At 42.2% G+C, this 18414-nt stretch overlaps 1 protein-coding gene across 1 annotated transcript in view; it reads left to right on the top strand.

Annotated features, from left to right (window-relative positions):
* ggps1 (geranylgeranyl diphosphate synthase 1) overlaps positions 1-12007 on the top strand; it is a 38699-nt gene extending 26692 nt beyond the window's left edge. The window contains exon 4 of the mRNA XM_007893838.1: positions 10558-12007. Coding sequence (XP_007892029.1) covers positions 10558-11313 — 756 coding nt within the window. The 3' untranslated portion in view covers positions 11314-12007. The remainder of the gene's footprint in view (positions 1-10557) is intronic.
* Positions 12008-18414: the final 6407 nt, after the last annotated feature.

Below are 18414 nucleotides of genomic sequence, written 5' to 3'. Positions count from 1 at the left end.
AATTTGATGGGAAAAAAAGTTTCTTCCACTGTTGTGGCTAGCAACCTTCTGTGTAATATTGGTCATTTGCCCCATGGCTGTTTGTAGAATTTTGCATATGGAAAATAACTGTTGCGTTTGAGTCTTTTAAGACATTTCAGTGTGGTAAGGTGTTATAAAAATGCAAGCGCTATTCATTTTTATTCCACTTCAGAGTTAATAAACTTCATACTTTACACCTGTTGTTGCATATTCGTAGGACACCATAAGGATATTTTACCTAGTGTGTCAATTTTATTCAGCCAGATAAGTATAGCAAAACTATCATAAACCTGATTCACTTTGACACAATCAGGTTGTGGACCCTGACATCTTACCTAAATCTGAAGTCCTGATATTGTGCCATTAGATTTCTTTTTCACTTCAAATATTGTTGTGCTGACATGATTTGAAGTGCAATGTGCTGATGGAACAATATAGCGTCAGTAGCCAGTCAGGCTTGCTGTGCACATGCAAAATGATGTCACCAGTGAATGCTGATCAGCGTCTGCTTGATCGTATCCCTTTATAAAGCAAGTTGGAATTTTATAGATCAAAAACTACCTCCTTAAAACAGGATTGTGTGGTAACTTTAGTCAAAAATTTGATTTGCCCATGAAATAACATCTTACAGTATATTTCTGAAGCCATTTGAGACATTGCAATGGCGTGATAAGTGATTTATCAAATGTAAGAATTATTATTATCCCCATGCATACTTTTTTCCTTGCATCATATTGCATAATACTGTTTTGTGTACAAAATTTTACATTATGTGTAAAATAGATGGAAGGAATGTCATCAAACTTTAAAATCCGATCATTATGTGGAAATTAGTAAACTAGGTTATGTGATGTATTTCTCTCACTTTGTTTGTCTGGAACCATTGTGGAGGGTTTGTTTATTCTGCTTGTGGTATGACCACCTTATGGGCTAATATGTAGTGTTTTTTTAATTGCTGACTCTGCTTGCAAGGGAATAATATGCATGTATTCTGGATCGACAGTGCAAACTGATCATTGTGGCTGTGCTCCAAATTGGTCTTGACATTTAAGTTGTGGAATTCCCAGTTCTAATTGTTGCAGAGCATTAGCATTCATCTCTCTATGTGGTTGCATGTGTAACAATGTTAGATTATATGGTCTATAAACGGTGGCCCTCGTTCTTTGAAGTTTAGCCCTCACATAAAGCTCATGCCCCTTTATTTTCTGATCTGGTGCAGTATGGAGCTTTTTCTATTTAATTGCTACCTCGTGTTTATCTGAACAATTACAATAATAATAATCCATGCATTTGATATGGCGCCTTATCACATCTTCAAGACGTTTCAAAGCGCTTCACAGAGGCATATCCTGTGAAGTGAAAGCTGTGAGAAAATGCTGGACTCCCTCGAGTCTAAAATCGAGGGAATCCGCTCAGCTGCCACTACCCTCCCAGCTTCCACCCCCTCCCTTCCCCCACCCCACACTCTGACAATTACCCATCCCTCCTTCCACACATTTGAACCTGTCACCCCCCTCCTCTGGCTTCACCACCATATCATCCATAAAGCCCACCATCTGCTCCCTACCCCATCCCCACCCCTCTCCTTAAATCCCAGCTCCACCTCCTTGCCCCACTACTCGCCGACATCATCAACCTTTCCCTGTCATCTGGCACTGTTCCCTCCCCCCCCAAAACAGCCACTATCACCCCCACCTTGAAGAAATCTTCCCTTGACCCATCACAGCTATCCACCTACCGGCCCATCTCAAACCTCCCTTTCCTATCCAAGGTCCTTGAGCGACCAGTTGCCTCCCAGCTTCGTTCTTTCCTCTCCTCCCACTCCCTCCATGAACCCCTCCAATCGGGTTTCCGTGCTGCCCACAGCACGGAAACTGCTCTGGTCAAAGTCACAAACGACATCCTGACCATGTGCGACCAGGGCTCCCTCTGCCTCCTCATCCTCCTCGACCTCTCTGCTGCCTTTGACACCGTGGACCACTCAATCCTCCTCCACCGTCTCTCCTCCCACCTCAACCTTCAAGATTCTGTCCTTGACTGGTTCAGGTCCTACCTTTCACACCGCCTCAACTTCGTCGCAGAAAACGGCTTCTCCTCCAGCCCCCGCACCATCTCGTGCGGTGTTCCTCAGGGCTCTGACCTTGGTCCCCTCCTCTTCACCCTCTACATGCTCCCCCTTGGTGACATCATCCGCAGACATGGGGTAAATTTCCACATGTATGCGGATGACACCCAACTCTATCTCCACCCTCAACTCCAGGACTACTGGCATCCTGACCAACTGCCTGTCCGACATCAAGTCCTGGACGAGGGACAACTTTCTCCAACTCAACGTCAGCAGGAACGAGACCCTCCTGATTGGCTCGCGCCAGCGCCTCCGCACCTCAGGCACTGGCAGCATCAGCCTCCACGGCTGCGCACTCAACCTCACTAAGCCAGTCAGGAACCTGGGTGTCTTGTTTGACCCTGAACTGTCCTTTCTCCCCCACATCCACGCCATGACCGGCACTGCCTCCCACCACCTTCGCAACGTTGCCAGACTCCGCCACTGCCTCACCCCTCAGGCTGCCGAAACCCTCACCCACGCATTCGTCACATCAAGGCTCCCTCCTCATCGGCCTTCCCAACTCTTCCCTCACAAGTTGTAGATCATCCAAAACTCATTAGCTCGCGTACTCTCGCGCACCAGACTCTGTGACCCCATCACTCCCACCCTCGCCTGACTTCACTGGCGCCCCATCCATCAGAGGATCGAATTCAAGATCCTTATCCTGACGTTCAAGGCCATCCATGGCCTTGCCCCCTTCTACCTCTGACCTGCTGACTCCCTATCACCTGCCCGCTCCCTCCTCAGTGGGCTCCAGTCTGCTCCATGTCTCCCTCCCAACCCGCCCTACCATCGGTGACCAGGCTTTCAGCCTCTCTGCCCCCACACTCTGGAACTCCATCCCACAGTCCCTTCACCTCGCTTCCTCCCTTGCCTCCTTCAAGTCCGGTCTCAAGACCCTTCTCTTTGGTTGCCCTCCCACCTCTCTACCTTCCCTCACCCCTACACCACCCCTCCCCCACCCCTCCCCCATGCTCGGGTCCCGAACCCTGACTGTTCAGCACTTTGGGACGCCCTCCCGACATGAAAGGCGTTCTATAAATGTAATGTTGTTGTTGTAGATTTCTTGGGCAAAACATAACAGCCTATTGCGCACAGCTTGACCACACCAACTGCCTGCTCGCTGGACTTCTCAATTCTTCCCTCCACAAGGTGTAGGTTATTCAGAACTCTGCAGCTCGTGTCCTCTCCCGCACCAGGCTCCGTGAACTTATCACCAACCATTCTTGCCCGGCTTCACTGGCTCACCATTCCTCAGAGAATTGAGTACAAAACTCATTCTTACCTTCAAGGCCCTCCAAGATCGTGCTCCCCCCAACCTCTCTGACCTCGTAACCCCATATCAGCCTGTCCGCTCCCTCCGCTTAGTGGATACCAGTCTGCTTCAGGTCAACCGCACTTCCCACCCCATTATTAGCGGTCAGGCCTTCAGTATCTCTGCCCCCATACTCTAGAACGCTATCCCACAATTCCTCGGCCTCATCCCCTCTCTTGCCTCCTTCAAATTCCGTCTAAAGACCTTCCTCTTCGACCATGCCTCCAGCCACCCTCCCACCCCCCACCTCCGTGGCTTTACTGACCCCAAATCCCAGCTTGGGTCCAAAAACCCTTGACTGTCCCACGCCCTGGGATGTCTTAACACTGTGAAGGGCGCTACACAGGTGTAATTTGTTGTTGTTGTTTATTTTTTAAAGGGATTATTTTCCCCAGAAAAGTGATCCACTAATTGATTAACAACCGGTTGCTACTTACTGCTCGGTAAATAGAGGCGTGTGGAGTAAGGAAACTTGCCCAACATTACACCCTGCCCTCGAATCAAACCCAGCTCCTCGCTTGTGAGGTGAGTTCTCTAACTAATGAGCTACAGTACTCCACACGTTCTCGGACTCCACAAGTTCTAGGCCTCCCTAATCCCTGAACCCCAGCTCGTGTCCAAATCCCTGACTATCAAGCACCTTGGGACGTCCTCCAGACGTGAAAGGCGCTATACAAATGTAATTTTGTATTGTATTACCTACATTGTGAATAGGAAGGATGTTCAAAGTTCTCGAATACAATATACGTTTATCTAAGTGCCTTTTATGTCGGAATAACGTCTCAAAGAGCATGACACTGCTGGCCGGACACATGTGCCGGTGTTGGGAGCCAAAGTGGGTGGAGAGAGGAAGGTTGACAGAAAGTTCAGTCAAAGAAGCATGTCATGAGATGGGCCACAAATGAGGGGAGCAAATTGGAGGGACTCCGGGATGGAGTTCCAGAGAGCAGGAGCAGCATTGAAAGGCCACTTAATGCTGCTGGGATGGATAAGGCGGGGGATATGAAGCAGACCAGTGTTTGCTGAGCTAAAGGAGCGCCTGAGGCAGTATGATTGAAAAGGGTTAAAGTAACGTGTTTAGGTAGGTTCCTCCTATTGGATAACTTTCTATACATCTAGATTTACATACAGTATTTGTATATAGAGACTTCAAATAATGAAGAAAAACGGATTGACTGATAATTACAATTCATTTACCCTTACCATTATAAGGGATTGTAGGAAGTACTTACCATTCATGATCTCACACAAATTCAGCACAGAATTTCTGTCTTGCGGGTTTTTGACATTCTGTAATCCAATTTCTTTTCTATCTATACTAATAAAGATGTAATATCTGTGTGTCTGTCTGTCCATCCACCAAGAACTCAATAACCGATTGACATAGAGACATGATTAAACCTCATCAGAAAGGTCTTGCATGTGAGTGTGTCATGGGCACATTTTTTGGGGGGTTATCTCCTTCCCCCACTACAAAACAAAATCACACATGTATGACAGTTACACGTACGCTGCAGTTACACGTGGTGGCTGCACTGACTCCCAGTGGTGCTGTGGCATGTAGCACACACTCAGGCAAAGTGATGGCAATGGTGAGTGGAAGTTGCCTTGAGCACTTTGCCATTCAGCTGCTTTTCCTGCAGCTCTTGGGCGGCGCCATGTCAGAGCTGGGCCAGTGGAGTTTGACGGTTGGTTTGCTAAGGTCCAGGGTTTCCGGCTTCATCCCTGCAGCGACTAGTCAAGGAGGGTGAAGCCTAGGGCTTGAGTTGGAACTTCACCTGGGACTGGGGTTTAGCCCTTCTCCCTCACCTAATGTATATAATTTTATCTAATTATACTAATAAGACAAAATGTCTGTCTGTCTGCCAATAACGCAATAACTGATTGATGTAGAGATATGATTTATACCTCATTGGAAAGTCCTTGCATCGGGGAGTGTCATTGGCATGTTTGTTTGGAGATATCTCTTATCGTCATCACACATGTATGGCAGTTTTGCTTAAGGTGTGCACACAGGGTTTATACCATGTAAAATGGTGTGTGAGTGGTATCACTGAAAACACCAGCTCTAAAAATGAGCCTACAAAAATTATGGAGTCAGTATCTACAATTGTTTTACGGTGTACACACAGTGTTTATGGTATGTTAAATGGTTTGTGAGTGGTATCAATGAAATCTACATTCCATATTGGATCCTTTGGTTGCAAGCATAATTGCAACGAATATAAGCACATCCTTGGTAAAAATTGGGCTGTAATAGAAATGAGATTGGTGCCACTCTTAAGACGGAAACTATAAGAACATATTGTAAATGTTCACTTTATCACAAATTTTTAAGTATGCAATATTGATTCAGTGATTTTTTTTTTAAGAGGTAAAACGTAAGTTATAGTCTTATCACAACCCATGCTAACTATTTTTAGTTGGGAGAGAAAAGTAGGCTTCTCTTTATCAGATCAATGGCATCTGGAGGGTATATATTTGCGTCCCGAAGTGCTCTGGGACACTACCCCGTGTGAAGGGTGCTATATAAATGCAGGTTGTTGTTGTGTTGTGCTAATGTGGAATGATACTTTGAAGGGGAAAAAATGCATTGTAATGCTACGTGTTGTTTAGAATATCTTTCTGTTAACAAAACTGCTGTTTTGTGGACACATGACTTTAATTCTTGTGAGTCCCAGCACCGCACCCTCCTCACCCCTCTCTCCTCCCCACCCCCCATAACAGCCAGTCACTCCCTATCTGGTCCTCACCAATCCCTAGTCACTCCACATTCAACCCCCCAACCACCCCTGTAATCCCAACCACTCTCTATCCACTGCCCATGAACCCACCTGCTCCGGCCCGCTCCCCATTCACTGTTGCTCACCTCCGCAACAACATGGAGTCCTGTAGCTCAGTGGTTAGAGCACTCGCTTTGCAAGTGAGAGACCTGAGTTCAATTCCAGGCAGAGGGCGAAACCTTGGGCAAGTTTCCTTACTCCACACAGAGCCTAATAATAATCCCTCCNAAAAACCAAAAACAATAATTAAATTGGTCATTTTCAATCTACGACTGTTTGTGGGACATTGCTGTGCGCAATTGGCTGCCGCGTTCGCCCACAAATATACAGTCAATTCACTTTACAGTGTGTTCTGTGAAGCGCTTTGGGACGTCCTCCCGACGTGAAAAGCGCTATATCAAATGCAAGGATTATTATTATTATTATTATTATATCCTAGTGAATGTAAAGTTACAATAATTAAGATCATAAGTGTTAGGCCTCGTGCTTTTTTCCCAGCTCCTGTCGCGTTCTGTCGAGAATTTATAATGGAGTTCACAGATAAATGTGGCAATCCAATTTATGTTGTGCTATTGGAACTGTTTCTTCTGCAGACCTGGTATTGTGACTTTATGAGACTAGTACACATTGAAGTCTTCAGTTGAATATTGGTCCCAAATTTGTAAGTTTCAGATTAATTTTCTTTCACTGGTTAATTTTAGTATCTAGAGATGGTATTTGATATGGCTTCTATAATATTCATGAAAATTATTGGATTCTGTTGATGCAGAATTCCTCTGGGGCCAAAAATGTAGTCTACACCAAGTTTCAAAAGCCTCACGCTGAATGAAAATGGTATATTTACATGCAAATAACGTCGTTCAGGAGCTCAATTGTAATTTAAAAAACCTCATTGTGATTGCATGTTGATTGGGGAGGTAGAATCTGTATTTGTAGAAATATATACGCAGATACAGTTTACATTCTTAACCTTTGTTTTGGAGTGTGTGGCTATTGCATGTATAATCAGCTTAAAACGTGTAACTCTACACTGATCATAAAATCAATATGGAATAACTATCCTCCACGTGTCTTAGACGCCCTGTGCTCTGCACCATCTGCTGCCAAGAGTGCACGTGACTTATTCCTGGGCCGCTGCGGGTGTCGCATGGAGATTACTTTTCTCCTTGTAAAGTGAATCACAGACACAATTCCTTCCCTCCCCCCACACCCTTTCTACCCCTCCCCCCCCCCCATTCATTACTACTCCATGTTTATTTTCCAGCTTGTTGTACTATAGTACTCGCTATTTTAAAGTCTTCATTTCACAATCCTGTGCAAGCTGCCCCACTGCTTGGATATGCCATTCTCTTCCATAGTCAGCATCCAAAGGTTCTATTTTTAGATCACCTTGACCTTGGTTCAGTTCCTCTATTCATTGGCATAGCTAGAATATCCCTCCTGATTTTGCAATTGAAGGACCATATTTTACACTCCTTTGAATTTTTCTGTACTTGTCCTCTAATTTTGGCGTTAGTGACATACATTGCCTCACAGCTGTCATAGCCTGGTCTAAATGGCAATCTTCATTACTCAGATATTATATTAATTGTATAGTTGCAGGCCTTTATCCTTCAGTACACTTTATAGAAAAATGTCACTGAATATTGTTTTGTTTTGTAAATCAAAGCCAAAATTCTGACAGCACACTTTGGCCTGTCTATCATCTTGGAATGTTTCAACTCTTGCAGAAACTTTTTTCAATTAAACTGTGAAGGAATTGAAGGGAGGATAATTTAGGGGCCTAGAGAAAATGTATTCTTTCCATTCCACCCCACCGACTTGGAGAGTGAAATCACATAATATGCTTAATCAAAGACTGAGGTTTAATAAGCAGATTCCTGTAGTCCTATAGCTCAGTGGTTAGAGCACTCGCTTTGCAAGTGAGAAACCTGGGTTCAATTCCAGGCAGAGGGCGAAACCTTGGGCAAGTTTCCTTACTCCACACAGAGCCTAATAATAATCCCTCTGAAACAAAACAATAATAAATTGGTCATTTTCAATCCACGAATGTTTGTGAGACACTGCTGTGCGCAATTGGCTGCTACATTTCTCCCACAAATATACGGTCAATTCACTTTACAGTCTGTGAAGCGCTTTGAGACGTTGAGAAGACGTGAAAAGCGCTATATCAAATGTAAAGATTATTATTATTCCTAGGTTTCTCTTATTTCGATCCTGAAGTTTGATTGACACCTGATCCTGAGTTTAACATCTTGTCACGTGTGTAGAGTTTTAGCCAAAGAAATGACCATCAATTCTCCCACCTTGCATGCAGCAGCAGGAAAGGCATAGCTTTTTATGCAGTTTCTAAATGCCTTTTTATTGTCATACCTTCTTATATTTTACCTGAGAATCTAGATGTTGAAATAAATGGTGTGCACTCCAGTGTTGTCGTCTGATCAACTTAATATTTTGTCCTGTAAAGAAAGCATTATTCCATAGATGACATTGTAGAGTAAAAGTGGCAATACCTATAGGGATTGAATTATTAAAAATAAAAGGCTTGAGGTATGGTGATAGGATGGAGCAGTGGGACTGAATTAACTTGTTTTGGTCAGACAGGAACCTTAAAATTGATCCCCTAAGACAGGAAGCCTAGCGAGGACTGGGATGATGGACAAGTGAGGATGTGAGTGGTGGAATTTGGGATAAATGAGAAGTTTATGGATGGTGGATCTAAGGAGAACAGTGATAAGTATTTGAAAAGTCCAGACGGGCACGCACAAAGGCATGAGTAAGTGTTTCGGCAGCATTTAGAGTGAATTAGGTGCAGAGGTGGGCAATATGGGTAAAGCAAAGCACTCTTGGTTGAGAACTGAAAGTGAGGGACAAAGGAGAGCTGAGGATCGAACTGGATACAAAGGATGTACACTAGTTCAGTGAGTGTGAAAGAGAGGCCAAGGTAGTGAGTGACCTGATCGGGTTAGCAGTGACCTGATTACTCAGAATTTACCCATTTTTGTAGCTCTGGGAAAAATCTATTCAGTGCCAGGTGCACTGTGTTTCTAGTATAGCTCAGGTCCACAGTAGACCTGAGCTCTAAGCAAACTTGGGTGTGTTATAACTGGGCTGATCTGTACATTTAGTTGGTTTGCATTGTACTTGAGTATTGTCATTTTTGTTTCTATTCTGAGAAGTAATTTGGATTTTGACTTATCTTCAAAAATGAAAATGTGTACAGTATGATAAGGACCTACAAATGTTTTACTTACATTCTACAGCTCATTGTAATAATTAGCTCAAAACCAGTGCTCCCTCTGCGTGTCAAAATGGTAACTTGCTTTATATTTCGAGTTTTGCAGATTGATTAAGATAACAAAAGTACCAGGTGTTTATGCTATAATTTAATCGTAACGTTCTCTGTGACATTCCCAATTGGCAACTCTGAAAAGATCTTTGAAATAACCACCTCACATGCTTTATGCTGCTTTCATGTTTTGGATCCTGGCTGCACTGATGTCATTATGTAAGTGACGTGATGAGGTTCGGTTATTTGTCCAGTTACTCTCAAAGGCATACTCTTGAGCATAAAACATCTTTGCTCCTGGTTTCTTTTCTTTGTTTTGGAAGTTGTGGTTGGAAATCTTCTGTGCACGTCTGAAGTCATTATGCCACTTACATGATTATTATTGTATGTGCATGTGTGCCTTGATGAGGATATGACTTAGTCAAGGTTAGTTGATTGGCAGATCGCTTTTCCAGGGGTAATAATTCCTTCAACAAAAATTATAAGTTGGTCATTTCAATCCACGACTGTTTGTGGGATTCTATTGTACACAATTGGCTACCCAGTTTCAATCACAAAATATAGACAATTCACTTTACAGTATATTCTGTGAAGCGCTTTTGACACGTCTTGAAGACTTGATTAGGCGCTATATCAAATGCAAGGACGGTTGATGTAGGATAACTGTGCTTACACATGATCACAGAGGTTTGGGTGAAGAAGATCTTTTGGGCTATTTGATCTCCTTTAGACTATTAATCCTGCCTTCTCATTACAATTCCTGGAATATGTTCCAGCTGTTGATCACAAATACTTCTGGTGGCACTCCTAGCTATGTTCCAAATAATCCTCAATCTGCTTGCTTCCTCTCTGCTATGTTGCTTTACCATCTTCCCACCCCCAACTTCCATGAGCACAGGGCTTCCCTACTCACAAAAACATAAATACCCAAATTAATCTATGTTATCTTGCATTTATACTTTGTTTCTAGAAAACTACTGGATTTTTTTCATACAGTCTATACCTGAATCTTAGTTTGATTTTTTTTTCCTTTTCACTCTAGGTTATCATTGAAGTGACAGACATGTTGCACAATGCTAGTTTGCTTATCGATGACATTGAAGATAATTCTAAGCTACGACGTGGCTTTCCAGTGGCACATAGCATCTATGGCATTCCATCTGTCATAAACTCTGCCAACTATGTCTACTTTCTGGGTCTAGAGAAAGTATTGACACTGGATCACCCAGAAGCTGTAAAAGTCTTCACCCAGCAGCTGTTGGAGCTACATCGTGGTCAAGGTTTGGATATACACTGGAGAGATACATATATCTGTCCAACATTAGAAGATTACAAGGCCATGGTATTGCAAAAGACTGGTGGACTCTTTGGTCTGGCTGTAGGCCTAATGCAATTGTTCTCTGAAAACAAAAATGATTTAAAATCTCTTCTCAACACACTAGGACTTTTATTTCAGATTCGGGATGATTATGCAAACCTGGACTCCATAGAGTATAGCGAGAATAAGGGCTTCTGTGAAGATTTGACTGAAGGGAAGTTTTCATTCCCACTTATTCACGCTATCTGGGCTAATCCAGAGTGCACGCAAGTGCAAAACATTTTGCGTCAAAGGACTGAAAATGTAGATGTAAAGAAATACTGTGTAAGCTATCTTGAAAAGGTGGGCTCTTTTGAATACACCCGAAAGATACTAAATGAGTTGGAAATGCAAGCATATAAAAACATTGAAGAACTTGGAGGTAATCCACAGTTAGTTGCAATAATTGAACAACTCAGCAAAATGTACAAACAAAGTTGAAGATAGCCACCACTATCTCATTTTTCCTCACAAACCACACCTCATTCATTCACAGTACACAACATTGCCTTCACTTTTATTAAGGGCCCCAAACGATCTTATTTCTGCAGAACTCATAACCTCAGTTCTATCACAAACTACAACAGAAAGCTTAATGAGTGCTTGCAATTAGGGTTAAGTGATGAATGAGAAGACTAGCATGATCTTAGTCTAATAGAAAGTTTGTTCGGTTCACCCATAAAATCATGACAAATATTTTTTCTTTTGGTGCTGGTTCTAATTTTTGGTTCTTAATGGGACTCCTCAATAGTGGAACCCATTAGAATTCCAATCAACCCCATGGGAACTCTACTCCTGAAATAGATCTAAGCAGAGTCCAAATGGATAGACACCATGTACTTCCATTTACCATAATGATTCCCCATGCAACTAATCTATTTGTTAAGGAATCCTTTTCAAAGATGTTATAATTTAGACTCCCAATATCACTATCTTGGATGACCCCAAGTTTAAAATATTACTCAATTGTCCCAGTCCAAGGTATATTTCCTCTCCCATTCTCTCACTGTTTCTCTTCATGCCTATTAGCAGTGCGCTGATATTCAGTGGGACCATTTTGGAATCCTTTATCATTGAAACAAAAGGGTCATTTACAACAACAACAACAACCACAAGATTGCATTTATAGAGCGCCTTTCACATCGGGAGGAGGTCCCAAGGTGCTGGACAGTTGGGTCGGGACCCGAGCAGATGGGAAATGGTCAGGGTGAGGGGAAGGGAGGGAGCGAGGAGGGGGTAGAGAGTCGAGAGGGGAGGTGAAGGCACTTTTGAAGAGAAAGGTCTTGAGACCGGCCTTGAAGGAGGAAAAGGAGGAGGCAGCGAAGGCACTGGGGGATAGAGTTCCAGAGCCTCGGGGCTGAGAGGCTGAAAGCCCGGCCACCGATGGTAGGGCGGTTGGGGCAGGGGATGTGGAGCAGACCGGAGCCAGAGGAACGGAGGGTACAGGCAGGTAAGTAGTGGGATAGGAGGTCGGAGATGTAGGAGGGCGCAAGGCCGTGAATGGCCTTGTAGGTGAGGATGAGGATCTTGAATTCAATCCTCTGGGAGATGGGGAGCCAGTGGAGGCGAGAGAGGGTGGGAGTGATGTGGTCGCGAAGCCTGGTGCGGGATAGTACACGAGCTGCAGAGTTCTGAATGACCTGCAGCTTGTGGAGGGAGGAACCGGGAAGGCCGGCGAGGAGAGAGTTCCCGTAGCCCAGCCTTGAGGTGATAAAGGCGTGAACCAATGTTTCAGCAGCGTGAGGGGTGAGGTAGTGCCATAGTCTGGTGATGTTCCGGAGGTGGTGGAAGGCAGTGCCAGTTGTGGTGCGGATGTGGGGAAGAAAGGACAGCTCAGGGTCGAACAGAACACCGAGGCTTTGAGAGGTGGAGAGTGCAGCCTTGGATGCTGATGCTTTCAGCGCCTGAATTTACTCAGCTTTGAGGGTACTGGGAGAGACATGCTGCAACGATGCTTCCCATCTGTACTGCAAGAAGCTGTATTGCCAATTGATGAAAATGTTTGAGGATATTGGGTGGGGAGACGGAGAGCTGGGTTTTGAGGCTTCTTGTAATCTCTTGATAAAATAGCTGCTGTTGCATATTTTTTGCAATAAAATCTTAGAAGTCATTATTATTGAGCAAAATATTTTACCATTGTCTTTAAAGTGTATGGGTTCTGACTTTTTTTATTTGCTTCCCTACTCATTAACCTGCCAAAACATGCCCCAGTGCCTTGGGACATCCTCCTGACGTGAAAGGTGCTTTACAAATGTAATTTTGTTGTTGTTGTTGATTCTGTTCAAGCTAATGCCCAGAGATTGAAGCCATGCAAGCAAGGAAGGTCCCAGGGACAATTTGTTGCTGAGTTAGCTGTTCCCAGTCAGGGCAGCTGCAAGAGTGCTATTACCTCATACCATTGGGCTAAGGAAGGGTAAAGTAGGCTGTCTTGTTATTTCTGATCAGTATCCAGTGACCTCTGTTGAAGTCTGAGCATCAGGTGAGAACAAATATTGGGCTATCTGTGATTTTCCTCCTTGTGGTTGAATAACCTGCCAAAACATGCACATGAATAATAACCATTTGCTTTAGGTGCCAGAAAGGTGAATATTGATATGTCTGAATTTTAATTTCAGAAGAGCACTGCCCAATGTCTTCCATTCTCCACACCGGTCATCCTGTGACCTTTCAATGAGGTAGACAGTTACTGCTGAGTTGGGGACAATTTTCTGCTTTGAGCCCATGCTCATGAGGAACTGGAGTAAGTCTTACTGAATTTATTTCACAAAGGACCTGACTGATAGCAGGCCAAGGTGACATTCATCCCTTCACTCCTATCTGTCCTGGAGATGGAAGGCTTGTGATACCCAGTATTGACAACACTGAACAAGTTTAATAATTGTAAAATCTTAGAGTATTATTACTGCCATGAAACTGAATAAATGCATTATTGGATCAGGAGTTTTTATTGTATTTAAACATTATATTGCATTGCCTTTTGTAAATTTTCACTTGCTGTCCTTTGAAGATCTGAATAAATACAATGTGCTTTGGATAATTCTTACGCTTTTTAATCGTTGCCATTTGAACATTTTGTAGTAAATTGACAATCGAGTTAAGATGGAAAGGGGTGGTTCCACAAATGGTTGGTTCCACAAATGGTTCCAACAAGTGGTTGTTAAAATCAAGTTCGTAATAGTATTTAAAACTGAATTGTATACATATTTATAGGTATTGAAAAAGAGCAGGGGAATGGGAGTAGAGAGCATTGACTATCACCAGGTACAGATCTAAACAGCTGATTTAGCCTCCATCTTTACTATAAAGTCTGATACTTTTTGAACATATTGAACTGGAGTTGTTGTGAAAAGTGTGTGTGCTCTTCGGAGTTTGTAGTCTTCAAAATATTGTTGTTAACTTCTGTGTGTGCTTTTAAGACCTCCTGGAAAGGTGATCTCTAAAAATATTGTCCTGCCTCTTAATGCTATCCAGCATTTTAAAGAAGAATGATGCACCCTGAGCTTTCTGTGCCTTGACACCTGGCTAGTTTTCTTTGTGCCTATATTCCTGGATGTGCTGAAGATTTTGTACCATTAACCAAATATTATATCCTTCTGGTTTGGATGTTTGTAGTTCCTAAGTGAGTTCAACAAACTTTGTCATGCATGTTAATTATTGTTACCAGTTTTGTAGAACTTGCTATTCAGTCAAGATTTCAGCTGTTTGAATGCTACTGAGTCTGATGCAGGTTCTCCATAGGACTCAGTTAGAAGGGCAAGCCGCCAGATATTCCATTGTATTTTATCAGGAGCATCAGTAAGTCTGAACTTTTTAAACTCCCATCATATATCAAATGCAAGGATTATTATTATTGTCATATTGCCACCCTTTGACAGTATAAATGTTAAATTTTGACTGATGCAAGTTTTTTTGCTGAAGGCAATGGTTGTTCAAATCTTACAGTGTATGAATCCAGATATACAATGCTTGACCTTGTACACAACTTCTCCTGTTAGAAAAAGCTCCAAAAGGAATTTTAACCTAAATGGTTAGAACGTGTAGCCTGTGACATTCGGAGATGTTTTCTAAAGTGTATTCAAAGCCTGACCAAAATTGCAGCAACTCCAAATCAGTGTGTCTGAAGTCCTCCAAAGGCTTCGCCAAAACATACAAAAGCACTCCACCCATAGGAACTGGGGATTTGATCTGGAAACAGAGAAAATTTAAATAGTTTAAACTGTTTTTAAAATCACTGAAAAGCATTATACACTGCAGGGCGAAGTTCTAGTAAGGTATGAACGTCAAATGTTCCATCTGAGAAAAAATCGCTACCTTGTGGTAATATTTCTGCAGAAACTCAAGTTGGCTGATGCTATTTACAGTGGAATGTCTTACCCAGCAACTTCAAGATTTTCTTCTTTGTTGAGGAGACGGCTTTGGCAGAGTACGTCTGTTGGCATTCTGTCAGTAGAACTTGGTAACAAAATAAGTCGGTGTAGATATTCAGCCAACTATATACACAGAACATGTTAAATTGTTTTATTTTTAAAAATGCTGTGCTTTTCTCACTGCTTATGTGCTTTGTCATCTGCCTGCATTTTGCCATTTGCAATCTTAGCATGTAAATGTTTGCATTGAGACAAAAATAGCAAAAATTAGGTGGTTTCCTCTTTCTCTTTCTTCCCCCCCTCCCCACCATTCCCATCAATCTTCCAAGAAATCTGTAGCTTACAGCTTGACTTGATCAGAATCTAGTTTTGGCTTCATGACAATAAAAGAGAGGATACTTTGATAGAGCTGCCAGCACAGCTTTTGCAAAACTAAAAGCCAATTATCTGCCACACAACTTTCAAACAGCAACTTGATGGAGATTAAAAAGCGGCTTCAGGCAGAGTGTAGATTGCAGCGGGGGAGAAGTTACAAAATTTTGACAATAACTGCAGCTTGTACAGCAGTAGAAGTACAATCAACCTCTGTGCCTTTAGATAAGATTGGATGCTGGTGGTGGAGAGGTAGGGAAGAAAAAGCAAGAATATCATTTGAGGTCCCTACTTTTCACTATGAAATGCTCTCTGATAAAAAAATTACTTGTTTACCACTTGAAGACTGGATTAGGGTTGACTATGATGGCATCTACAAATGAATGACTTACTGTTGGGATGGTTGGGTGAGATCTTGGAGAGTTTCTGGTGCCTGTGGAACTGGATTCCAGCATGAGTTGGTGTGCAGCAGAAGGGAGAAAAGGGACAGGAAGTGGGAGAAAGGCAAATCACATTTTTAAGGAACTAAAAAGTCTAAAATTAAAAAAAAGAAACTGTGCAGTATTGTCTGGTAGCTGAGGGGTTAGCAGGCTCGCCTCACAAGATAGAGGACCTCCCAGGCGCAGCGAAATGTTAGGCAAATTTCCTTACACCACAAACTTCTGTTTACCTAACAGTAAATAGGAACCCAGTTGTTACTTGATTGGCAGATCTCTTTCTGGGAAGTAATAATTCCTCCAAAAAAAATTGGTCCCTTGATCCATAACTGTTGTGGGTCACTGCTGTGCGCAATTGGCTGCTGCGTTTCGCCCACAAAATAGAGTGGGATTCACTTTACAATATATTTTGTGACGTGCTATGAGACATCTCAATGATGTGATTAGATTCTATATCAAATGCAAGGTTATTAATATTATTTTTATATGGCCGAGTGTAACAGTGGCCTTAGATGAGAAGCCATTGTGTTCAGATCCTGGTCTGTTTTAAGTTAGTTATCTCAGTTGGTTTGCTGCAGTTGGCCTCTGTAACCCAGAGTTTCTGCTCTTGATGGCTCTCAGGAGATTCATGTGGGAAGGGTTTGTATGTACAAATTTTTTAAAAAAATCATACTAGGATATTGTTTGTCTTAACAACCTTTTTCTTCCCTCTCCCACTCCAAACATGCTTAGCAGCAGCAGAAAGCCACATTAAAACACAGGAAAATAACAGGCTGAATCACTGGAGCGGTAAAACATTTGGCCCTAGAACACATGTTCCAGTATGAAGTATATGTTTTGATAACTCCACACAACTCGTTCGCATGCAGACAATTTCTATCTAATGCTGTAGTTTTTATATGTTACTTACTTCTACGTGGTGTTTCAGGAGCCAACCTGAGTTTGGATTCTCCTAGAAATATTAATGAATTGTACCGTTTATTGCAGTGCACCGCACTGTCTCACACTGAGCCTCTTGAATATTGAAGAAAGCTGAACAATTCATGCTAAGTGGTGCAACTGATTTATTTTTTGTTAAAGTTGGGGAAGTGTGAGCCAAAAGTGCAGAGTCTTGTGACTTTCCAATTACTTGGTTATTTGCTCTAACAATTGCCCTGTGTAATGGATAATACAAGAACTGTGCTTGGAGTAAAACGTAATTTCATAAAATTGTTAAATCTGCACTACCTAAACTGGTCTTAGAAATTCTTTTTTTAAATTGCAATTCAGAAAGTAAGGGATTTCCAAGTGCTTGGCTTGTTTAGAGGCTACTTCAGGTAGAACACTACAGATTGCAATAAAGTGTACAAAGCGATCCAAAATTCTTGAACATGATACTCATCACAAAGATGTACTTTATAAATAACACTGTCCACTGTAGATGGCACCTGAGGTAAGCTATTGCCATTAAGAGCCACCCCAACTTCTTCAAGAAGGTGGCTGAATAATTTTGTAGCTCAATGAAATGAGTATAATGGCATTTGCAGGTGAGTTCATCAATTGCAAGGCACTGTATTAGCATGTTGGACCGTTTGAAAGAAACTATTTAAATCAACACTAATAATAGTGTCAGTTTGTGCAATATACAATTGATGTATAATCTATTTTAATGGTGTTAAATATAAGCAAAGCGGTGAGTAGGGTTGCAGATTACTGCAATTTTAATATTAATTAAAATTTGAACACTCAGACTGGAATATTGTTAATAGACAAAACCACAGCTCAATTTCCCTGTCCACGTATGCCCACTGTGAGATAAAATGTCACCTACAAAAACACTCAGTCACTACACTTCACAGTACAGGGTACTGTGAGAAGCTTTGATGTGATATCCTGTGTACTCCTAATGTGAAACATGTTGAATCAAATGAAAGGTTTATTCTTATTTCAAATGCATCCTGACCTATGCGTTCTTCTGAAATGTTATCCTTATCAGAACTCCACACATAGTAAGTTGATGCAAACAGATTGTCAGCAAATTAAAACAAAATGGAATTCATTTGAGATGTATGTATGTGTGAGAGAGGAAGTCTAGCTTTATTATATCTTAGTTTAATTTGTTTGCTTTGGAACCTATAAGATTAACGCAATACTCTTTCTGATCCTGTACATTCCTATGCCCGGTATAGCCCAAGGGGTGAAGAATATTAAAAAGCATGGAAGCTAAATTAATCACAGTTCAAATCTGCAGTTAGAATCCATAGCATATTACAATTGTACATTCAATGCTGCCCTATTTGCACTGAGGTTTGATAATGGTGCTCACATTTTTCAACCAAATAGGTAAGAAATGTCTGTGATCAGCATCCTCACACACCCCTATAATA

Source organism: Callorhinchus milii, unplaced genomic scaffold (genome assembly GCF_018977255.1).
Source record: "Callorhinchus milii isolate IMCB2004 unplaced genomic scaffold, IMCB_Cmil_1.0 Scaffold3, whole genome shotgun sequence".
Classification (NCBI taxonomy): domain Eukaryota; kingdom Metazoa; phylum Chordata; class Chondrichthyes; order Chimaeriformes; family Callorhinchidae; genus Callorhinchus; species Callorhinchus milii.
This window is presented reverse-complemented; position numbering and strand designations above follow the sequence as displayed.